General features: G+C 51.2%; 1 protein-coding gene and 1 long non-coding RNA gene across 8 annotated transcripts in view; one reads left to right on the top strand and one right to left on the bottom strand.

The window, feature by feature from the left end:
• Nucleotides 1–348, bottom strand: part of LOC125336625 — a 28577-nt gene extending 28229 nt beyond the window's left edge. For all 4 annotated transcript variants that reach the window (XR_007207814.1, XR_007207815.1, XR_007207816.1 and 1 more), the window contains exon 1: nt 220–348. This is a non-coding gene — a long non-coding RNA (uncharacterized LOC125336625). The remainder of the gene's footprint in view (nt 1–219) is intronic.
• Nucleotides 1–24206, top strand: part of NR6A1 (nuclear receptor subfamily 6 group A member 1) — a 76837-nt gene that overhangs the window by 31672 nt on the left and 20959 nt on the right. The window contains exons 1-2 of one of the 4 annotated variants that reach the window (XM_048325376.1): nt 19178–19273; nt 21873–21929. The exons of 2 other annotated variants lie outside the window; for them this stretch is intronic. In XM_048325376.1, the coding sequence (XP_048181333.1) occupies nt 19246–19273; nt 21873–21929 (85 nt within the window). In that variant the 5' untranslated portion in view covers nt 19178–19245. Of the gene's footprint in view, nt 1–19177; nt 19274–21872; nt 21930–24206 lie in introns of those variants that run through there. One more of the 4 variants, XM_048325377.1, reaches the window with a different exon arrangement.

Raw genomic sequence — 24206 nt, forward strand, 5'->3', positions numbered from 1 at the left:
AGCTGCGTTACATTAACGGATATATATATACATATATGAAAAAAAAAAAACAAAAAACGCTTCTGTTGGAGAACAAAGGAGCACGTGCAGAAATGAGACTGGAAAAATAAAATATAAATAATAAAAAAAAAACCAACTGGCGGCAGGTCGGGGCGCAGCGCGACCCCCGCCCCCCCGGCTGCTCCCCCCGGCCCGCCGGGACTCGGATTAACGCCTTACCTGGCGGGGCGCTCCCGGGGACGGCTCCGCGCTGGGCTCGCTCTCCCCAAAGTTGTCGGCGGTGCGGACGGTCCGGCAGCTCCCGCCGCTGACCGGCGGCCCCGGCGCGGCGCGGGCGGGGCGGGAGCGGCGGCCGGACCCGCCGAGCCCCCGCGACCGCCGCCGCCCGCGCCCCCGCCCCGATATATAGCGCCCGCTGACGGGCGGCCGCGCGCCCGGTCACGTGCGCGCTGCCGCCGCGCCCATTGGCTGCGGCGGCGCGGGGCCGGCTCCCGATTGGGCCGCGCCCGCGCCCCGGAGGGTCCGTCCCGCCCCGCCGGCGGGCGCAGGGCCGGGGTTGTTTGGGTGCCGGGCGGGCCCGGCTCCGCACCTGCCCCGCACCTGCCCCTCGCCCCTGCGGCGCCGGAGCCCCCCCCGGCCGCACCACGGGGCCGAGCCCCGCCCGGGCCCGCCGCCGGTCCCGCCGCGGGGGTGTCACCCGGCCCCGGCGGGCGGCGGCCGGGCCTGGTCCGCCGGCCCCCGAGCCCCCGGCCGGGTTATCCCCGGGCGTTCTGGGCCACTGGGAAACTTGGGTCACGGCGCGGCCCCGCCGCCAGCATGGGCAGAGCCGGGCAAGAGCGCCAGGGCACTTCGTGTTCGCAGTTAAAGGCGCCTAAAAGGTGCCACCGAGCGGCTCCAGCGCCTTTAACGGACGCTGTGGGCTCCTGGAAAACCTCGGGATTGTCCCCTCTGGAGCGGCAGGACAGCCCCCACCAAATCCCATTGGCAGCCTTGCCCTGAGCCACACGTAGCACCGAGGAGATTTTCCGCTTGTGTTTGTTTCCTTTCCATTCTTTAGCACAGCGAGAACAACCGTTCCCGTTTGTATGGCAGGACAGAATAAAACACTTTAAAGCACGTTCTCAATGAGACCACCTGATGATGAATGAACTCCACTACCTTGCTAGTTTCAGTGGTTTGAGACTGACAAAACTCAAAGCTGCTCCCACAACTCGTCTGCACCCTTTCCCTGTGCTACAAAAGTGAAACAAGACACTGGGATGTCTCTGGAATTGCACTAAGACACACTAACTTTGTTTCTTTAAGTGTTTCAGAGGGAACCCAGGGCTGAGCAGTGGGGAGAAGTCCATGTCCGTGTTGCATTTTCTCTTCTCATTCTCTTCCAGGTTTCTTACTGTTCTTTTTTTCTCTGCTTTTTTCAGTTATTGACCTTTTATTCTTCTCTGAGAGCATTTTGAGAGGGGGAGACCAAAGCACTGGACACCCTCCTTGGAGGGGAGTTTGGACTGGGTGACTCCCAAGGTCCCTTCTGACCTACGACCCCGTACCGTAGGACAGGTTCTCATTCTCTGACACTGCATGGCTGTTCTCTCTCTCTGTATGTTGCTGCTGTAAAAATGCTTTCAGTAGCAACTGCAGTAACCCACTGCTGTTTCTGGGTTCCCGTGGGTCTGGCAGCCCCAGTACCCTGGCACGGGGCTCGTGCACTGGGGCAGCTGCAGGTGGCAGATGAAGGGAAGGTGCCACAGTGGCAATGCAGTTCCTGCCCTTTGCTGGTCAGGCTTGTTGAGTTTTTCGGATGTGCCATGTTGTCATGGAGGGACATGGAGGAATGGGAGGGGTGGGTCAGAGAGCCCTTGTGGGCATTCTTGACACGGATTTCTGTAGAATTCCCCCTCAAGGGCTGGATGAATGCATAAATGGAAAATGAAAACAAAATGAGAAAACAAATGACAGTTACATGGAACTCATCCAAAAGGAAGCAATTTGGAAAGAAAAAGAAAAAAAAAGCTTGACATGCTGCTTTAATGGTGACCCAGGCTCGTATCACTGTCACGCAGCTGCTGTTGATGTGGATGAAGAGGTTCCCACCTCCCTGTCATGAGTGTGAAGGAGATAACTCGTATCTGCTGTCCATTCTTCCCACAATCACCGTTGTAGTAACTTCTCCAGTTCCCAGACAGCTTCTTCTCTGCCTCCTCTTTTGAAGATTGGCTTTCATTTCTTGAGTCATTTACTTATCCTCCTGAAATGTAGTTGATGCAGTTGTTAAAATACATATTCTGGTGCTTGCTGGGGTAAGAGTGGGCTCCTGGCTGAAAAACATGCAGTATCTTTGATCCTATTCATGAAAAATAAAAAATGAATCCATAAGAGTGGGTTTTTTTGGGTAACATGGGCTTTACAAGGTATCTGAACAGCTATGGAACCCATTTTAAGATTAGCAGAAATACTATAAAACTCCTCAAGTATGAAATGTTAGGGTCTGGAAAAGGGAACAGGGTTTTGGCACAATGTATGAGCACAACCACATGCCAATCTCCAGGTGCCTCCTTCTGTCCCCACATCAGAGGTGATCTTCAAATGTTTGAGTCGCTCGAATATTTTGAGGCTCGTCCTAATTATTTTGCTCTCATTCTCAAAACACTCGGTCCTGCTCAGTAGGATGAACATCGCGATTACTAAATTAGAACCGTGTTTCACTAAATCTGTGGAAAACATCATTTCCCATTGGGAAGTGAACTGCTGGAGCCGCCGTGGAGAACAAGTTCCCCAGGCAAGGGCACTGCAGCCGAGGCCGTTGTGCCGTGGCTGTTCCTCCGTGCCGGAGCCAGGCCCTGCAGGACCCTGTCAGTGCTGATGGGGCTGGGGGCAGGAGGTGGAGGTTGGCCCAGCTTTCAGCCCTTCAGCCATTTTACAGGACTGTCATCAACTTTGTGTTACATTTTGCTGCTTAAAATTTACCCAAGTCAAAATGAAAAAGCGATGGAGATCTGTTGAGGCATCTAAAGAAGAGGCAATGCTGGTGCTCCCTTGTGCTTCCCCCAATTATCTTCGAGTCTTTCTGGCAGTTCCCATCCTGGAGAAGGGCTGTGACAAGACAGGGGAAGGAGGAAGGAAGACTTCCCATGAGTTCGATCAGATCCAATGCGCTGATCCAGACAGGTGAGACCCGGGGCAGATGGGTCTCATTTCTCTTCATACTGCAAACACCAGCAAGTGAAGAAGTGGGGCTTAAAGGATACATGTCTTTTTTTCCTCCTGTGTCATCTTTATTGAGAAATAAAGAGAAATCCAGAGTGTTAATCCGAACCTCCCATCTTCCCACACCCCAATGCGCAGCACTGTGCTGGTCAGACCAGCTAAGTCATCTTCTTATCCCTCCCCATTGCTGTTCTCTTCCTTTCCTTGGGAGACTGAAATGTGCCTATTGTCAAGTTCGTTCAGGCAAGACTGTAATGTTATTTAGGAAAATAGTTTGGAAAAAGTTAATTTGGGTCAAGGAGGGATTAGCTGAGGAAATTGTTTCTTTACATCCTTCTGCTAAGAAGTAAGCAAGGGAAGAGCTTGAAAAAACCCTTGTTGAGCACATTTTTGGAGTTACTTTGTATGTGCTCTGTCCTTTTGATAGCTGTCATTGCTTAAATCCATCTAACTTGATGAGGAAGGAAAGAGATTCAGCTTAAGAGCAAATTCAAAGTGAAAAGATTTGGCCAGTGACATGATGAAAAGGATAAGTGTAGGTAGAATGGGATTAAATAGAAGTATTCTTGGTATTGAACACATGGCTCAGAGACCTTTACTCTTGGCAGCCTTATTTGAAGCCAAATTTTTATCTCTTTTGCATGAAAAAGGAATGATAAAATAAATTTTAAAAATCAATGTGAAACTGATTGAAATAGAAATTGTTTGATAGAATTGATAGGCACTTATGAAGCCTCACTTCAAAACATCAGGAGTGGCATCAGGGAGGAACTGTGGCAGGAGGGGCACCTGGATTTGTCCCGGCTCCCCGTGTCTGGTGGCTGCAGCTCTGCTCGGGGAGAGGCCTGGCTGCACCTTCCCCTGGTCCGTGTGCAGGGGGAGGCCCTGACAAACTGCACTGGGTTGTTGCAATCCTGCTCCTCTGTGCGTATCATTTCCTCTTGGCTTTAAAACCTCAGCTTAAAAGAGTAGCCTGTAAAAGTGGAATTCCCTGGGCCTTCCAGACTATTCCATATACTACCGTGAGCATGTGTTCTGTATGCACAGCTGGACAGTGGTTGGTACGACAGTGTGGCACAGTCACACTCTGTTGTGCAAAGCCAGTTGTCCTCACCCTGCTGAGAGTGAAGGAGTAGCTTGAATTCTCTCACTTGGGGAGTAAACACAAGGGGGAAATTACGGCACAAGACCAAAACTGAGTAAGAAGTCAGTAGAAGAGCCAGAAACAGGGTCTGCTAACTCTGCATTATTTGTTTTTTAGGGTATGCTGCCAGTATTAATAACAAAAGAATTGGCTCCGTTTCCACACTTGGGCTATGAAATATGCATGTCTGTGTTCCTGCAATCAGGGGAGCGCTGTCCTCCGAGGAGGAGCGCTGCAGGTTAGCACTCTGACAGGGTCCCCGTGGCTGGCTGCTTCTCGGTGCCTGTCACCTTCTGTAGTCATCAAGTGGATAAAGAATTTTTGTCATGCTGCTTCATGAATGAAGCCTGTGCTCCTAAAGAGCATAAGAATTAGCTCTGAAGTGTGCATTAGCACAAAGCCGAGGATGTTGAAAATCATAAAAACTAAAATACACATTCACTCCATTTTCCCTTTCCCTTATCCTGACTCTGAGTGGGGACGGAGTCTGGGTTTAGTTTGTCATGGTTTTTTTTCACCCTGACTGCCGCTAAAATGCTTGGGACTCTGGAGAGCTACCAGCCCTTTGCTTTTAGCATCATTCAAAAACCTTCCATTTAGAGACCATTCTGATATCTTGGTGGTTTTTTCTTCGTCGTCTTTTTTTAACTACTAAGGAAATTTGCATGAAAATGGAATCATTGTTTCTGAAGAGTTCCATCTGCTCCTGCTGCTTATTCTGGAGCTGAAGTCATAATCCTCCGTTTGTGAAATTTCCCATTGAAGAGATTTTTGGCTTGTTATAGTTTCGGCACAAAATTGCAGAACAGAGGAAATATAGATGCTTCACCTAGGAAAAAAAAAAATTAAAAAGAAAAAGCCTTGAGATGACATGAGAACTGCCAGTGCATCTGCAGCCAATACACTGTAATTCCATAGGGGCTGAGGGAGTAGGAAATAGGACAGTACATGGGGTGTGCGGGGCTTGGGGTGGGAAAATGCATTTCCTCACAGCGTCAGAGCTTTGGCTGGGGATAATGAAGGAATTGTAATTTTCTGGGTGGCTCAATAAATAGGATTCCTTTTGGTGGAAGTGAAAGCAGGAATGGTTCAGGGCAACAGGAATGCTCAGACCAGCCAGAAACGAGCAAACTCCTTTTAAAAGAGCTTTGGCCAGAATGGAACTGCCAGGCTTCTCCCAGGGAGGGTCCGTGGGATGGATATTCATGTAGCCACTCTCACAGCCCTGTATCTACTTCAGAGGAATATTCTGTGTACGAGAACAGGATTTTTGTTGTTGTTCTAATTCCTTCTCTTCCTGTGTTTACTTACATTTATGTGCAATGCCGTGCTTGTGTGTACCTGCGTGTAAAGGCTGGGCACATCGAGTCGAAGCAGTAGGAAATGGAGAATCCCGTGGGCTGGGAGGTGACACTTGTCCTGCTCGGACCTCTGTCTCTATGCAGAAATGCTGCGGGAAACTGGGTCAGGGCGAGCGGCGCTGGCAGCGGCCGCGGGGCTGCGGCTGCTCCGCGGCGGCCGGGCCGGGATGGGCAGGGATGGCGTGCGGGGCTGCCTCCGCCTGCTCCCAAAGATATTCCAGGAGAATTAGTGACCTCCTTTTGCATCCTCATTTACGGGAGTGTTTCCCGCACCGCGTGCGGTGTTTGTGAAGAACATTGCATATGTATGAACCGGGCTGTGCTTAAAGTAGGTAATACATAGTTCTGCTCGGGAAAAGCATTTCATCTGCTGCATTTGGCATTTTCTCTGTTAATTAGATCGTGGTGTGCACGTGTGCCCCTGCGTGCAGCGCCTGTGCTCGAGAACTGCCCTGTTAACCCTTGCCGGTATTGGCGGTTTCCAGAAGAGCTCTCCTCCATCGCTGCGGGCTGAATTCACGCATCCCTTCTGCTCGTCTGCACTCCTGTGTTATCTCCTTCCCCGTGTGATGTCTATCACGGTGCATTCCTCCTTCTCCCGAGCAGTGCCACGTGCGCACAGCTCTGGAACTCCAGCAGGAGTTGGGTCATACAACCACAGAACAGCTTGGGTTGGAATGGACCTTAATGATCATCTGGAGGGGTCGACAGCTCCTGTCCCACTGAGCCTGGTCCCCCAGCCAGACACTCACTGAGCTGCCCCTGCACGTCCCTCCCTGGCTCGTTTTCACCTCTCCCTGTCTGTTGGCTGCTGAACTCTCCCCCTTTGTAAAATCTCTTAATGTACTATCCCTTCATAGGAATTGACTCCTGGAGATGTCAGTCCACAGCTCCGTGTGCAGCTCAAGCATAACCATTAGCAGCTATTGAACTTTATATACAAATCAAAGGTATTATTTACCTCTTTAGGGACAAAGGATGGCTGATGGCAACAGACCAGCTTTGAGTGCACCGTGCTCTGTGAGCTCCACAGGAAATACACTTAGCTAAACACAGTCCTAGTTACGTGCAGCTTCCAACCTCTGTTTTCTTGCTGTTCTGTACCACTGTAGTGCTCAAGTACCAGGGATTTAGGAAAGCCTGGCCATCTACACCTCATCCCAATCAGTCCTTCGCTCCCTTGTTGCCAACTGCTTTATCTCCTCCGTCTTCTCTCTTATCTGTCCCTGGCCTTCAGAGCCTTTTAAAGAGAGAATTTTGGTCTGCTGGTCAGGTAAAGCCTGGTCTCTTGTGCGTGTGAGGCACTGCTCAGCTGCTCCCTGGGTCCAGGTTTGGCCAGGAGAGCCCTTCCTGCTCTGCCTAAAGGCCAGCTTTTCATCCAGGGACTCCCATGGAACCCACACTTCTCACCATCAAACCACTCTGTGCTGGTCTCTGCTGTGCTGCCTTCTGGAGGCTTGTCTGGAGCTGGGCAGAAGACACTGGGGAAGGCACCAAGTTCCTGGTTCAAGGCACAGCTCTTGCACCGACAGGCACGGACCCTGACATCCCAAAAATTCATTAGTTGGACACAGATTGCAATAGTAGATACTGGCAGAGGATAATGGACTGTATTCTGTTGGATATTGAATGCTTTCAGAAGAAGAGCTGGTACTGGCCTTCAAGGATAAAGAAATACTGGGAAATTTATATCTAGATACTGATCTGAAAAATGTGACATCACTTCTTCAAGGGGAAAAGCCTATGCTAAAGTTTGTTATCAGTTTTGATACCTTCAATTTTGAGGAAGGGTCCTTTTCACTTATCTGACAACCACAGGAAAACAGGCATTTTTCAGATCCGTCAGGTCAGTTTGTTTTATGCTGCAGGTGAGGCTGTGTCACCTGAGGTGGGGCTGGGGCTTTGCTGTCTGTCCCCCAGACCTGCCCACAGAAGTGTGTGTGAGCTGCGGTAGCATGTACACATCCTTCCAAACATAGCTCTTTGTGTTACTGTGCCATACAACCCCTTTGTTTTTTCTTTTAAAATTAATTCCATGCTTTATTTCTGTGTGCAGAAATGCGGTGACTCACATGTATGACCCAAGCACAAATTCTGCACAGCTACAGCAAAGTTCCAAATGAGACTAGAAATTACATGTAGCTCTGTGATTTAATTTTCTCTGACATATTGAGTCTATGTTTTAGCCTACAGAACTCCACAGCTGTGCCCTAATTCTCTTTTCCTTGTGATCTCAACATCGCTGCCTTTTAAGGCATTGCTATTCTTGGATCTCAGCAGGACACCATGTTAGACTGTCACCCTGCTCGCTGTATTGCCAGTGCAGAAAGCAGCTTGTCCCTGGACTTGCAGAGAATATGTGCAAGCAAACTTTGGAGCAATTTAGTGGGTGGATGAGACTAGATCAGAGAGCGTTGTATCCCTACACGACAGTATGTCTCGAGGTGAGGGTGTACGGATTCCTCTGTGATTGCTGTCTCAGGGCATAAGGAAAATGTTTATGTTTTGTTACAAATAACAAGCAATAATGTAATTAGTCTTTGGCAAGACTCACACGGGAAAAGCTGGATGTCTTTTGCTTTAAAGAAGAGGGTCACTGCTCTGTGGGTATTTATGTTCTGTTTTGTTAAGTGACACTCATGTCTCTAGAATTCGTAAGTCTAATTCCTGATTTAACCAAATACTGAGTGTACATAACCCCGGTGTGGCCCTTATCTAACATCTTATTTTGCTCCTATAGACGTAGTCCAAGTGCAGTTTGCTAAATTTGGCATAGGAACTTGCTCAGTGTGATTTGGGCTGTTCTGACACACGGTGTGGCACCTTGCGGTGAGATCCGTGGATCTGAGCATCCAGGGTGTCTCTCCTGTGAGTAGCAGGGGCTGTTTTCAGGAGTACGTGTGCTGCAAAGTCATCACAGCACAGCACAAAGAGCCCCGTAGTTTCTGCTGATAAGATGCCTGGTGGTGAGCACTGGGAGTTTTCTATTTGCCTTGTTTTCAAGATATATGATAAAAACCCTAATGCAGATTTTAATTTTTAACTTCTGAAAAAATGCGTGGGATTATCTTGGGTGAGCAACACGAACATATCATGCCATTGGAATGTCAAAAATTTAATGCAGAAATCCAGGCGTTGTTGTTGGGGCAGATCATTTTAATTTCAAATCTGAATCTTACATGTTTCCTCTCAAACCCTCTCACATTTCTTGCAGCACCTCGTGTTGCAGAGGATCCCTCTGGCTAAACCCGCTGTGCTGCATTGGGAAGGATTTATGGCCGTGGTCGGCAGCCAGCGAGGCCGCAGAGAGCAGGGCAGCTCTGTCTGTCTGTCTGTCTGTCCTGCACACACAGACGTGCTGTGAGTGGGGCCTCGGCTGCACCCGCTCCTCGGCCCCAAGAGCAACCGGGAGAATTTGTTTGGTTTAGCTAATCTGCCATTTTCACATTCCCAAAGCCAGGAAAACCAGGGCAGTAGCAGGGGTTCCGTGGAGTTCCAGGGTTTCTCTGGAGCTGCAGTGGGAGCTGTGGCGAGGACGGTTCCCGCAGAGAGCAGCTCAGGACAGGCTTAATGAGGGGAAATCAACCCCCCTAATTCGGGGGCCGCGTCCCCGGGCAGTCACGGGGAGAGGTGGATTCCTCCAGCAGGCAATTTAGAGGCATCTGTTAAGAACTGATCACAGTCCTAGCATGGGTCTCCTCCAAGCACGAGGCTCCTGCACAAGGAATTAAGCCCCCGACTTCCGCCGGCAGCTGCTCCGCAGCCGGCTGGGAAGAGATGCTGCTCTGTGCCACCGTACAGAGGAGCTTGGAGCCTCTTCACTCATGAGGCACGAAATTTGGGGATCTCTGTGGCCTTGGTTCCAGGACTGGTATCTGTTGCTTTTGGTTCCCTAAATCCTCACTGTTTCAGCAATTCCTGTGGGCATTACCCACTCCTGCTGTTGAATGTCCTGCCAAAAGCCATCGCTGAAAAACCTTTCCATCAGCTGTGCTCCAGCACAGCATTGTCTCACACTCCTGCTTTTCCAGCAGACTGGCCTGGTTGTGCAGCCATGGATCCCTTCTCTGTTTAGATGCCTTAATGAGGCTGAGGTTTGTGGTCAGGGCTGCTGACAGGAAAGAGAAAGAGGAAAATAAAAATGAGCATAGGGAAGTGTTGTGGGAAGAGCTTTCCACAGCATTCATGGGATTTAATGTCCTGAGGACACAGTCAGAGGAATTCAGAGAAATAAAATGTCTATGACAAATCCTAGAATTGTTGCATTGCATTTAATGTATTTTAATTGAGTCTGGTTTTGTCCCCCGTTGGTTTTATAGTGCTGTCGTCTGGAAGACAAAGTGTAGAGCTGTGCTTTCCCAGCAGAGCTGTGCCTGTGTCTGCACTGGTTGGATCTAGAAGGCCAGACTTGGTGTGAGCTGGATAATTACCCTGTAAATGAACCAGACCAAATGTAGGTTGGAGGAATCTCTTTAAATGTGAGTAAAATATTGACTAGATACCAATTAAGTTAGCACGAGACTGGATCATGTGGAAAATAGCATGTAAAGATGTAGTTAGACTGTATCGTGAGACATCCGTACATTGGGATCAACTTGATATCCAAAAAATTAGTTCCACCATGTGGAAAAGTTCTTGACTCCAAAGCAGACACTTGGCACAGAGCAGATCCTCCGCTGCTTCAGCTGGGGAAGTAGCTGGTAATTAGAGGCTCATCTTCTGTGAATCACCACAAAAGAAAATGAGGGCACAGTTTTTGAATGGGCTTGATGAAAACAGAGGGATATTGGGATTAGAGATTCATGGTTTCTTCTGTGGGTTTGAAGAAGAGTATGATTTGTCATGGGTTACATTGTCAGTGCACCCTGCCTGATCCTCTTCCTGTCTGCTCAGTTTGTCTGGAGGTTGTTCGGGCTCTCTTGTGCAGGATGACCACTTTTCTCAGTTTCTCCTGCTTTCCTCCCCATTTGTGAATTTAAGGGAAATTCCTAGTACACAGAAGAGCAGATTTGAGCAGCTTCCTTATGTAGAACAGTTTTATGACTATAGGAATTTCATCCTGAAAATGTGCTGCAGTCCTGGGGGCTTGTGTTACGAGCAGCCAGTTGTAGCTCTTACCACTATGCAGTAGCTTTCCTCCTCAAGTACATTATCGTATTACCATAGATTTAAATATTTGATTTACAAAATGTTGCTGCCTGATACTCCAGCAGTATCATGTAAGACACATCACAAAAAATACCGAGTTTAAAGATTGTTTTAAATGGCTTTAATACAGGCAGAGGTCAGAAAAGGCAAGATAACAGCAGAAGAGGCTATGTCAAAAAGTAATTAGAGCAGGACAAATGGATTGTGCAGGCATGTCGAAGGCTGTTATTTCTGTAGGCAGTGAGTAGGAAAGGTGTTAATGTAATGTGACAGATCTGGAGCAAAAATGAGGGTGCAGGGAAAACAAATAGGAGCTGACCAATGGAATGGTTTAAATTATGAGGTTTGCTTTAACATAATTTGATTACACATGAAAGAAATGTTTAGTGTAGTTTCTTTGAAAACCTAATTGTCTTAAATACTGCATGTTCGATTCAGCCTTTACACCCAAAGCAGCAGCCCCCGTGCTGGGGCAGCCTCGCTCCCTGTCAGGAATAGGCATGGGAATAGTTTGCCCTGTGTGGCTTCACGAATGAGAGGAGGATGGAAGATTTTTTTCCCCTAGTGTTTGTCTAATAAAATTGGCTCTTTGCAGTCACGTACATCTTAATTTGGAACCTCGTGCTAACTGGGGTGGGTGGTATCTGGGCCTGGGAGCTGCTGGTACAGGTGACGTATAAATTATCCAGTTTATCAGAAGGAAAGGATGAGGATCGGGTTTAGCAGAAGGAAGACAGGGAGGTAACATGTATTTTTTCAGGATTCAGCTCTTGCCCTGTTCAGAATTGGAACCATTATTAGTAGGAGGGGAGAGCAGTGCAGAAATGCCCCAGATCTCCAGGCTGGCCCAAAGCACTGGACAGGATGCAAAGATGTAAATTCCCAAGCACCATTCTCCTCTGCAGTGTTATGCTGGAACCACACAACCTGCTGTACACACAAAGATTCGACTTTGCAGCCAGGACAACCTGTGTAGCTCATGGGGACATTTTCCTCACATCTGCAATAGCAGAAACTTTAAATGATGAAAGCATTTTTCTAGAGGAGCCCCCTCTGCATCTTTGAGCTGGGCACTTCAGGTTATGGCTGGACAGAGAAAGGGGATGCAGAGCCCGAGACAAATTAGGAGCCCTTATCCCCCTAAAACAGGGCCAGGTGTGTCACTGTGCCACCCTCCATGCTGGTTGCCTTTCCTTGCTGCTTTGAGGCCCTCTAGAAAGGAAGCTGAATTTACACAAGGATTTTTTGAGTTTGGGGATTTCTCCTGCGCTGTTGTCCCATGCCAGTGCCACCTTCTCTTTCTTCAGTTGCCCTTGCCTTTCTAATAAATATATTTTCCATAGATGTTGACATTTCATGATTTCATTTAAGCTTGAATTCATCTTAAGAAGTAATTGTTGTTTATAGATAGTTGTAGATGGTAAATCACTCAGTCTCCAAGCTGAGGTGTTGGCAGGAGGTTCTTGACAGAAGCTGGGAGTTTGGGTGATGTGGTTTTTTTCAGTGGAATATGCTGTTTGCTGCATGGATGTATTATTGGCTGGTTACATGGATACAAAGAGGAAGTCTGGAGGTATTGTCAGGGTATAACAGGTACTTCCTCCATAATTTTATTTCCACTTTTGTAAATTTTGGGAGGACATTTCTGATCAGTTTTTCCTTTTTTTTTTTATGTAAAAAAGGAAAATAGGATTACAAACTTCAACAAGTTAAATTGAATACTCAAAGATGATTGGGGGCAGAAAGGGACATTTTAAATAGCTACTCCTACTGACAGAACAGTTAATTGCAAGAAAATTAAACCCGAAGTGCCATCCAGCCCGTGAGCGGGACTCTTTAGTTGCCTCGGTGCCCTGCGGCACCCGGGAGGGGAGGATGCTGCGGAGCTGCTCGGGGCAGCGCCGGGGCCGGAGCGGGCGCCTTGCGAGGACAACAAAAGCTGGTGCTGAAACCGGATCCGCATCGGTGCCGTGCTCGCTCCGCGGAGCGGCTGAGGCGGCCCTGGGCAGAGCCGGGTGTGATTCCGGGTGTGCCCGGCCCCGCTCCCGGTGTGTCCGCCCCCGCTCCCGGTGTGTCCGCCCCCGTTCCCGGTGTGCCCGCCCCCGTTCCCGGCGTGTCCGCCCCCGTTCCCGGTGTGTCCGGCCCCGTTCCCGGCGTGTCCGCCCCCGCTCCCGGTGTGTCCGCCCCCGCTCCCGGTGTGCCCAGCCCCGTTCCCGGTGTGCCGCCCCCGTTCCCGGTGTGCCACCCCCGTTCCCGGTGTGTCCGGCCCCGTTCCCGGCGTGTCCGCCCCCGTTCCCGGTGTGTCCGGCCCCGTTCCTGGTGTGTCCGGCCCCGCTCCCGGTGTGTCCGGCCCCGTTCCGGGTGTGCCCGCCCCCGTTCCCGGCGTGTCCGCCCCCGTTCCCGGTGTGCCCGGCCCCGCTCCCGGTGTGCCGCCCCCGTTCCCGGTGTGTCCGCCCCCGTTCCCGGTGTGCCACCCCCGTTCCCGGCGTGTCCGCCCCCGTTCCCGGCGTGCCACCCCCGTTCCCGGCGTGTCCACCCCCGTTCCCGGCGTGTCCGCCCCCGTTCCCGGCGTGCCCGGCCCCGTTCCCGGTGTGCCCGCCCCCGTTCCCGGTGTGCCGCCCCCGTTCCCGGTGTGCCGCCCCCGCTCCCGGTGTGCCCGGCCCCGTTCCCGGTGTGCCCGCCCCCGTTCCCGGTGTGCCCAGCCCCGTTCCCGGCGTGTCCGGCCCCGTTCCCGGTGTGCCCGGCCCCGTTCCCGGTGTGTCCGCCCCCGCTCCCGGTGTGTCCGCCCCCGTTCCCGGTGTGCCCGGCCCCGTTCCCTGTGTGTCCGCCCCCGCTCCCGGTGTGTCCGGCCCCGTTCCCGGTGTGCCCAGCCCCGTTCCCGGCGTGTCCGGCCCCGTTCCCGGTGTGCCCGGCCCCGTTCCCGGTGTGCCCGGCCCCGTTCCCGGTGTGTCCGCCCCCGCTCCCGGTGTGCCCGCCCCCGCCGTGCCGCTCGCCGTGTCCTCGGTCGGCTGCTGCCCTCTCCCGTCCAGCGCCGGCCGCACGGACCCGCGGGGACACCGAGCGGGGGCCGGGCCCGTGGCCGCTGACCCCACAGGAACCCTGCAGCGTAGCGCGTGTTACACTTGCTGTAAAGCCCAAGGATGCGGATCCGTCGATGTTTTCTCTCTTCCCACAGAATCCAGGCGTTTCTCCGTGCCTGGTGACAGCCCTGCACAACAGGGATGCTCGGCCTGTGCTCGGCATCGCGGCCTCGTCCCACACATGGCCCGCGTCTCTCTGTGCTGTCACCATGTGCCACCTCCCCGTCCTTCTGGAGTCTCACCAGGGTGTAGGAGGCATGGAGCAGCCAGGACATTCCCAAACAGGACTTTCACCAGCACCTAATGATCCAAAGAAGCTCCCAAGCCGCTGCAGTCACAGCAACGTGTTGGCTGCAGTTGTAATTCTGAAGGTTTTTTCTTCGTTTTGCCATCTGACCTGAAATTCGAGGAAATGTCCTCACTGTCTGTTTGTTTTTCCCTGGGTATTCAAAAAATTGCTGCTCACCACCAAGCTGGAATTTGTAAATACTGTCCAGAATTATAATAACTACAGTTAGAATAACAAACTTGGTCTGTTGTTGCTATTATTAAAAACACCAGCAACTGCAGCAGACTGGAGTAGCTGTGTTATCACAGTTTGTGTAAGTCAGGCATAAAATCATCTTTTGGCTTTTCAGTTTATCACTTTAATGCACAGAACTTTTCCCACCTCTTCAAACCTGAGAGATACTCTCTGCCTCCTGGCCTACAGGCCTCTCCTCTGTTCCTGCATCCTGCTAAACATCATTTCTGCCCAGGTTTGGGTGACGAGATTTGGGCTCATTTGTGCCCGTGCTGGCTGATGGGTGCGCTGGTTCTGTAGGTGGGACACGCCGGGACAAAGCCCCGCTGCTGCACCTGCTGTGGGCTCTGTGCCTGAATATCGACCCCTGGCAGAAACAACTGCCCACAGGAGGAGGTGCAAGGGTCGGATCTTGCCCTGGGCCGGCTGCTGCTCCAGCCATGCAGTGCTCGGGGCTCTGTGAGGCTCTCGCTGGTAACAGGGGCCCAGCCCAAGGACTTCCCCGTGTTTTCCAGTATGATCTAATGCTGTGCGACCTGATTTGGTTACTGGGAGTTACAGGAGATGCACTCTCAGAATGGATGGAGCCATCCCATAGGAAGGGAATGGAGCTCGATTGCCTCCTCATAGAAATGTAAAGCTTCTCCCTTTGCAATTCTCCTTTCTTGTGCTTTCCCACTAAGGCAGTAAAGCCATATACTTCTCATGCCTACAATCCCATTTGTTTTCCTTTTTTCCTCTGAAGGCGACCTCTCTGAGGAGCCCTTAACCTCCCCCCTGCCTTTTCCTCTGTTACACAGAGCTGCTTTCTGCAGTTTGTCACCCACCAAGCGAGGTGCAATGAAACGCTGCTTGTAACTGCTCAATTGACTGGGACGGCAAATTCGGTAGCCAGGCGAATAAAAATATAAATAAACAGATAAAACCGGAAATTGATAGAAGGGTTCAGTTTATACAATGACCTATCAAACTAGTAAGAAGGAGAAAATTGCTTAATTTTATGTGCGCCAAGTGACCACCTTCACTAGAATTATTAACACCACACTCCTGGTATGTTTAACACCAGGGAGGAGAGGAATTACCCGATCTGTTGTTAAACCATTATCACAGAACAGCTCAGACATCAGGTGGATGTTTATTCATTCTTTGCAGTTCCTTCCATAGCTCCTCTAAGCAATTTTATATTAATTTAAAAAATTTTCTCTGAAATAACTGCATGCATCGTGAGTGGAATAGACCTTTTGGGGAAAGTACACGCTGTGTTTACCTCCAACCAGTTCTCTCACTGCAGTGCCTGAAAGCAGTAACATCCACAGTACTGAGGCTGTTGAGATGTGTTAATCTGAATTTTTATCGTTTATTCAGCTACATTTGCAAACCAGGTTGGTTCTGCTTGCGGGTGCTTGGTCTCGATCCCCAGGTTCCTGTGCCTGCTGACCCGCATGGGCTCAAGCGCTGCACAGCAGAGGTGCTGCCGGCGGCACCGTTGTTGGTAAAATGAAAACTAAGCCAGGAGTCGGGTATTTCCTTACGATCTGTTTGTTGCTTGAAATCAAATCCCCTTGTAGTTTGGTCCGTGGCCAGCTCAGTGGTGTGGGGGCAGCCCTGGGTTTGTTGCCTTCAGCGCCAAGATGTGCTGGGTTTTGTTATCCTCAGCCCGGACTTTGTTCCTGCCACAAAGGGGCTGATGGCTCAAACTGCAGGGACACAACAGAGCCCCGATTGTCATGAAAATGGGCAAAGCCTCGCTGGAGCACGGGGAATTATGAAACTGTGGCCGTGGGTGGGAGAGCAAGAGCTCAAGGAACGGCTGCCCCTGTCCTGGGGGGCCACACAGCTCTGCCAACCCTGCTCTGCCCAAATTTGGGGTTTTCATCAAAGATTTTGGGATCGGCTGTGGCAGGTGATGGTATTGGCAGAGAGTGTCCTGGGAGACCTGTGCTGGGGTGGACTGGCACTGTTCTATCCATTTTGGTACTGGCTCATGACACCAGTTTGTCTCCGTATTTCTGAAAAAGTCACATCTTTTGAGAATTCCTTCCCCTTGGAATGGTGGTCTCATGGCACATGACCAGGGAGCACCCGGGGAGAGGAGCAGTACCTCCTCTTGCTTCCTGTGCTTGTCCCTTATGGCTTTAACATCAGGACAATAAATCCCTTGCAGGCAGCAGTGGCACTTGCCCACTTTTTGGCAATGCTTTTGGCTTTTTCTGTTACGAACTGGTGTCATTCTAAAATCTTAGATGTTGGTTACAGCAGCATCAGGTTTTTCTGTCTGGGGTGGGAATTGGCTGATCCAGGCTCAAATAAGAACCAGCTACTTTCTTTTTCCTTTGCCCAGACCTGCTGCAAGGCTGTTTGGGTCAGACAACAGAACTCATTTTTCCTGTCTTTGCCTGCCCTCTGCCCATCCCAGTTGGCCTCTGATTTAACAGAACACTTTCAGATCTCTGTAATTATTTTCTGCCTGTAAGGATTTATTATGGATAAATTGACGTGTATTTAATGTGAGTAGTGAATAATTCGGAAGATTTGGGTTGTTTGGGCAATTATCATTTTTCCCAGCCAGGTTTTGTCTGTAACTGCAGTTTCAGAATTAGGAGGGGGTTTTTTTGGGTTTGTTTTGGGATTTTTTTGGTGTATCTGTGTTTTGGGTCCTAACAGCAGTTGTGGGAGCAACTTTGTGTTATCTCAAGATTAAGTTGCTTTATTTCAGCCTGCTGTGTCCACACCATGCTGCAGCTTTACAAAATAAGCATTCTGCATTCTGGTCACACTTCTCCAAGGGGTGCCGGGAGCCAGCGAAGGGCTCACATGGGATGAAGAATGTGGAGCTTTGGGAGCAGCACAATTGCAAACAGCTGTGTCAATAGTGCAGCCAGGGCTGGCTTACCTTGGCCATGCACTGCGAGGGCAGTGGCACTGCTCCTCACCCAGCCCGGGTTTGGTGACTGCCGCGGTGAAAAAGGAGAGGTCAGTCCCATGAGCGTCTCAAGGACTGACACGAAACTGCACAGATTTACAGCATCAGCAAAGCAGTGCGGGGTGGGCTTGTGACAGTTTGCCCCTGCAAATGCACCTGCTGTGCAGAAATGCTGGGTTAAAAACAGGATTATGAGTAGAGAGAATCATGGAAGGGTTGGGGTTGGTGGCCGGATCCCCTGCCCAAGCCGCAGATCCCCTGCCCAGCCGGAGCAGGGTGCCCAGGCTGCCAGGACACCACTGAGCTCTGCCCTGCATGCACACGAGGTTACTTGCATTGCTGGATGTCACCAGAAAGCAATGAAATTTCAGGCTTGGGATGGAGTGAAATATGACCTCTTTTGTTGCCTCTGTGCCTTGTTTATTCTAAGCCAGCCATTTCTCAGAGCGCGGTTGGGCGCTGCGGTCCTCAGGATGAGGAACAGAAGCAAACTGTGGCTTTTGAGACATCCAGACATCTGGAGGACAGCCTGGATTGGGCATCAGCAGAAATGCTCTTGAGCCTTCCCTTAAATGCTGTGGTGTGGTGAGTGTTGGTTTGGGCTGGTCAAGCACAGCTGAGCACCAGGACAGTTTATTGGGCACTAAGGACACACTGTAGCCCAGGCTGAGTTCATCCCAGGGGGAGATGAAGGGGCAGAAGAGCTTCATGAAAGCATTTTCTGGTGCAGACATACATGTCTGTGTCTGACAAAGGGCTCACCACGATCAGTGCTGCCTAGTGGTACCTGTTTTGAGGTGGGCAGCTAAATCAGTCATGGATTTACTATGTTCCATTTTAACTCCAGCATCCCACTTGTGCAGACCCCTGTGAGGAGGACTCCAGTCCCCTGCCCCATAGTGACCACCACCAAGGCAGCACCCGAATTCCCAGTCCTGGGGGAACTGGGAGTCTCAGTCCATGTTCACAGTGCTCTGCCAGGCCTGGGCATGGGAAGTGGCTTCCTTGAGGGCACTGGCCTGAGCATTGTGAGCTGTGCCTGTTGGCTGGTACTGCCTGTGTCTGTACTGCTTTTCACTGATGATCAAAACTAAACATAAGTTTTTTGCCAATACTTGTTATCAGTTCAAAGAAATAATTTTCATAGAGTCACAAAATCTCAGAATGATTTGGGTTGGAAATGACCTTAAAGCTCATCTTCTTCCACACCCTCCCATGGGCAGTGACACCTTCCACTGGGCCAGGTTGCTCCAAGCCCTGTTCAACCTCACCTTGAACACTTCAGGGATGGGGCAGCCACAGCTGCTCTGGGCAACCTGTATTTTCATACTGGGGATCCCTGGATGTTGTTGATGCGTGTGTTGGTGGTTCCTGTTTCACACCGCAGTGAACAGCTCTCTCACGTTCCCTGGGAAGTTGGTGAAAGGACTGCGCAAAGTGGTGGCCAGTGATAATGGCTGGTGGCCAATGGCTGGTGGCAAATGGCCAGTGGTTGGTGGTGATGGCCAGTGTCTGATGGCTCGTGGCAACTGCCCAGGCTATGCCTCGTGGCAGGGGCAGCGGTCAGTCGGTCTGTCAGTCGGTCGGTCTGTCAGTCGGTCGGTCGGTCTGTCGCTCAGTCTGTCGGTCAGACGATCGGTTTGTCAGCCGGTGTCTCGCTTGGTCTGTCGCTCGGTGTCTCGCTCGGTGTCTCGCTCGGTGTCTCGGCGGGGCGGGCGGGGGCGCGGCCCCCCGCGGGCCGGTGCGGCGGGGGCGGCGCTGACATCACGTCGTTAGCATAGGGCGGCCCGCGGCGGCGGCGATGGCCGAGCCGGGCTGCCCGCCCGCCGCCGCCATGAGGCGGCCCTAGGAGCCGGCCGGGGATGAAGCGGGACTCGACCTGCATGGAAGGTGAGCGGGGCCGGGCCTTTGTCCGGGCGGTGCCGCCGGAGGCTGCGCGGGCCCGGGGCCGCCGCCCTCCGGCCGCTCCCGGGCCGGGGCCGCCCGTCCCGGTGCCCGCGGGCTGCGGCGTGCGGGGCTCGGACCGCGGGCTGCGGGACTGCCGGGAGAAGGAGCCGTGCGGGCTTTCCCCTTTTCCTGCCTTTTCAGGGCTCCCGGGGCGCGGGGGCCGGGCAGCGTAGCCCTGGGCTGCGAGCGGGATTATGCAATTAAAAAAAAAAAAAAAAAAGGGCATTAGTTTGTTTTGTGGCTTAATTTGTTTATATTTTAAACTTCCTAATCCCTCCGACCATCTGGAGGAGCTTTTTTTGGTATTGTTAATTATGGATAGTATCGGGGTCACGGAGGCGCTCGGTAGCGCGCGCCCACCCTCCCGGCACCGGCGCTGCCCCCCCCCCCCCGGTATTTGCAGCCTTTTTTTCCTCTCTGTGACTGAAGATAGCGGTAAAGCTCATCTTAAGAATAAGAATGAAATATTTCAGGAGAGAACATTGCGTGTTTGGTAACACACGTTGAACAAGTCACTGTTTCAGTCGTGCCCAGGCCCTGCTCCCGCAGCCCGGACTGCTGGAGGTGGGGTTAGTTTCAGATTTTCTTAATTTGGCATCGTTCTCAGTGGTTGCACATCTAGACAGCTTCAGCAGGGCCAGGAGAGTAGGTTTTAGGGCAGGTAAGTCAGGTCCTCATCTTACCGCTTTGTAATGTATCAATTAAAAAAAAACCCACCCCAGTCTAACCCAGTCGTTAATTCAGAGCGTGCGGCCGCGCCGGAGCGAGGGCAGGGAGCTTTATTTTGCTAAAATTGGATCAGCGAAAGTTGATCACTTGGGAGAGCGACTAAACTCGGAGTAGGTCTGTGAGCGTGGGCAGCGCGACCGAGACCCTCGTGCCTGTCCCCAGCTGCGGTCCCGGCCATCGGGCACATTTTGGTGTGCGGGCTTTTGTTCCAAACTCTTTGTGCAACAACTGGCTGGAGTGAAGGATCCGTCCTCTCCCCGTCCCGCACAATGGAGCGGGGCTCGGGTCCCGCAGCGCCCCGTGTCCCTCGGCAGCTCCCGCCCGCCGAGACGTGGGGTCCGTGGGGCGCGGGGCTGGTGTCGGGGTGAGGCAGCGGCGGGGCCGGGGCTCCCCTGCCCGGGAGAAGTTGCATTTCACAGATGAGTTTTTGATATGCAAATGGAGATGTGTCCCAGGCAGGGGAAGGGTGATGGGTTTCATCAGCTGCACGCTCTTGATTTATACCGAGCCGAGAAGGAGCAGCTGATGATTTCTGGGGATTTTCTTTTGATTGTACTCTGCTTGGGCAGAAACAGAATCAGGGTGGAATAAGACCGTGAGTTTGGGATTTCATTACTGGAAAGGGAGAGCAGAGTGAGATGGCACTGGCCATTCCTCTAGTGCAGCATTTCTCCTCTTTTCTTTCCAGTACTCGCTGCTTTTTAAAATGAGACTCTCTGTGTGTAGAACATCTTTTTACAGTACAGAGAATAAGGTTGCAGGCTGCCTCTTTCTTTCCCCTCCTCTTTTTTTTTTTTTTTTTCGGGGGGCTTGTCTATTTAAATTAACCTTTCTCCCAGCTGGGCACACAAATGTTTTTGTTTTAGTTCACAGAGGGTTAATTCTATTCAGCTCTCACCATGGCCGGCCTGATCCGGGGCAGCACAATCTGCTCTTTGAGCTGGGCTGGCCAGGCAGGACGCGGAGCCTTCGCCCGCCTCCAGCGTGGGGTAGGACCCCCATCTGCGGGGTCGATGGGGAGCAGGAGCGGGACGCCCCGGCCCTTTGTGCGCCCGGCCACGGGCTGTGCCGCCGAGCTCGCTGCCGTCCCGAGCAGAGGCCAGCGCACAGAAAATTTAATCCCTGTGTTCATCGATTATAAGTTTAAAAAAAAAGGCCCCTGAAGCAAAGGCGCCTGGTTTGGGGGTGGGCTTGTTTGGACAATGCAGCGCTCCACAGTGAAGGGGGAGTTCCTCCAGTTCTGGGGTTTGAATTTCACAGGATGGTTTTCTTGAAACTAAAAATTGACAATGAAAAACATCGTTAGGAAAAATAAAGGGAAAAAGAAACCCCAACATGTTTGTTTGTGTTTGAGGCATCATCAGAGGAGGGAGGGGAGTGAGATGCTGTTGGGATTTAAGTAACACATGTATGAGATCTCTCCCTCTGCCCCCCTCCCCAAACAGCTGGTATTTAGCAGCCTGAGATTTAAACCCAGCTAAAGGGTGCTGCAGGCAGCTGCAATAGGGTCAGTTAATCAAGAAGCACATAACTGGCACGCAGCTGAAAAGATGTTAAATTTATTAATGAATTGCAGTGCTGAGTGTTGCCTGTAATTTCTTTTCAGCTATGTAAGATTTTCTTAAGCTGTAAATTCACATTCTGTTGTATAAAAGGGAAGTTTTGCCGGCAGCAGCTTTCTGCATTCTCCCTCTTGCTTTCCAGCCAGGCCAAATCCCAGCACGGTCTGTCCTGAGGTTTGGGTGAGGGGTTGTGCCTTCACTTTTGGCCTTACTCTTGGAAACAAAGTCTTTGTTTCTCTTCCGTGGTAAAGCACCGATATGGAAAATCCCACAAGCCGGCTGCACCAACACACCGTCAGATTTCCCAGGTAAATCTCACAGGGAGCTGTAGTTGCTGTAGAGTTTTAAACTGGGTCTCCAGGGGTGGGTGTGACCCCCTGGCAGCCTGGGGACCTGCAGATGCAGCCAGCTCCTGGTCCCCTCCCGGAATGCGGCAGTGCCGCTCCCCCATTCCCAACACCGACGGCGCTTCCTGGTCGCCTGCTCGGGGTGTTTGTCCACAGGAGTGGCACAGGTGGGAGCAGTGACAGGGGTGTGCTGGGTGTGTGTCCCAGTGCTTTAATTTATTTGCTGTGTATTTTAGAATCTCATTCACGTGCTGTAGTGCTTTCTGTATGGGTCTTTGCCATGTGTTTCAGCAAGATTGTAAGGTATTTCCTTTTGGAAATTCATAGGAATGTTATTTAAAAAATTATCAAGACTGCTCATTTTGCTGAGGGGAAAAGCAAGTTTCCTGAAAAATTAAATGTCTTGCTTTTACTGTTTATTTTATAAAACATAGACGAGAGGAGATTTTTTCTCTTTTTCACTCCATCTTGTGTGATTCTTGTGTAACATCATCATATTCTTGGAGAATTTACATTGTATGTGGTATGAAACCTACCATGACCTCTGAAAACAATACATCCTTTAATGTGGCTTCGGGGAGGGGCTAGCAAGGGAGTAGCCATAAAAATCTTCAGGGTTCAAGATGAGGTTGAGATTTTTGTGAGTGCTTTTGTCGTAGCAGCAACTGTTTGATTTAGTGGCCCCTGCTACAATGGGTTGGGAGAACAAAGCCAGAATATCCCGTGTATGAGTTTGTTAAATGTAAGACTCATCAGGAAAATTGGGGAGGGCGGCAGGGGGAAGCTTCCTCAGCTCTCTCTCTGAAATAAAACAGGTATTTGAAAAAAATTCTTATCAATTGCTTTTTGTCTTAATCTGTGTTGCGGTGTGTAGCTTTTGAAACCAGAGGAATCAGTGAGACAAGAGGTGACAGAGACAGGGAGGAGGGAGGGCTTATTTGCTTAAAAATGGCTATTCTTATTATCTGGTTTGATATTCTAGTGAAATTTCAAGGTTAAGGGAGTTCAGAGCACCTTCAGTGTAAAACTGCTTTAGATTTGCTTGTGCTTTACCATTTCTGTGAAGTTCACTGTGGTTCTGCCCCACCTCTCCCATCCTTCACCCACACCAGGCATTACATGGGGTGAAAACTGGCAAAGGTCAGGAGCAGCAAACCCGTGGGCACAGGGGAGCAACGTGGGCCTGGCTATGGTCCCTGTAGGATTTTTTTAAAGATCTAAACCTCTAAGACTTTCTATAGGCCATCATTTTTCATCTCCCAGTTTTGTTTGAGCGAGGTTTGTGGGGAGCAGGGACACCTCTGTGGTCCCTGGGGTCTGTGTCTTTGTTCACGGTGTGTGCCGCTGCTCGACGGCGAATCTTAATCTGGAAACCCAAGGAACGGTTTCTGCTGGAGGTGTGTGCAGTTCCTGTGGCCAGGGGGCCATTCACACCATCTCGCCCTTCGACTGGGGAGATGGGGATGGCAGGGGAAGGATTCCGATTCCTCCTCGCTTTAATCATCCAGGCTTCCCACATTGGCTGGGTGACGGCCCTATTCTTCCCACAACAAAAAAAGCTGTGCCTGGAAATGAGCCCTCACTGACATCCTCAGCCGCAGCTTCTCGGGTGAGGAGGGAGCCCAGTGAGCCAGCCCCGGGGGCTGTGCCGTGGTGCTGGAGCAATCCAGGGTGTCCTGCCTTCAGCCATGTGAATGCCGGTGGTGATTCCCTGGCTCCCTGGTCCTGCCTGGCCGTGCCTCCCCGTGCCCAGCGGCGAGTCCAGCCATTGCTGCTGACCCTGGGATCCCCCGGCACCCGGGATTTATGGCACTGCTGTGGGAGTAGGGGGAGGGCCAGGAGTTAATCTGAGGCTGAGCTAAACCCTGCAGATAGAGGACTCCTCTGTCCTGGCTAATCCCTGGCCCCCTCCCTGCATTTATCAGATTGCTGAAGGTGGAGATTATGCACTTGGTGACTACAAAGTCATGTTTAGTTGCCTCCCTTCAGAGATGCTTAGATAGCCTTGCTCCTGATCTGTACCCACATTCCTTTGGGTTCAGCACATACCTGAGGTGGTCTGTCTTGTAAAACTGGGAATGTTTTGGTGTGAATCAGGAATGTTCCTTCACTTAAAGTTTGTGTTTCCTTTGGTCATCCTTTTAGTTTAGTGTTTATAACAGTGAAATTTGTAGAACAGTGCAAATGTGCATGCTGTGCATAGCAAACCTTTTAGAGATTAACACAGATTGGTTCTGG

The sequence above is a fragment of the Corvus hawaiiensis genome, chromosome 21 (genome assembly GCF_020740725.1).
Source record: "Corvus hawaiiensis isolate bCorHaw1 chromosome 21, bCorHaw1.pri.cur, whole genome shotgun sequence".
Taxonomy (NCBI): Eukaryota; Metazoa; Chordata; class Aves; order Passeriformes; family Corvidae; genus Corvus; species Corvus hawaiiensis.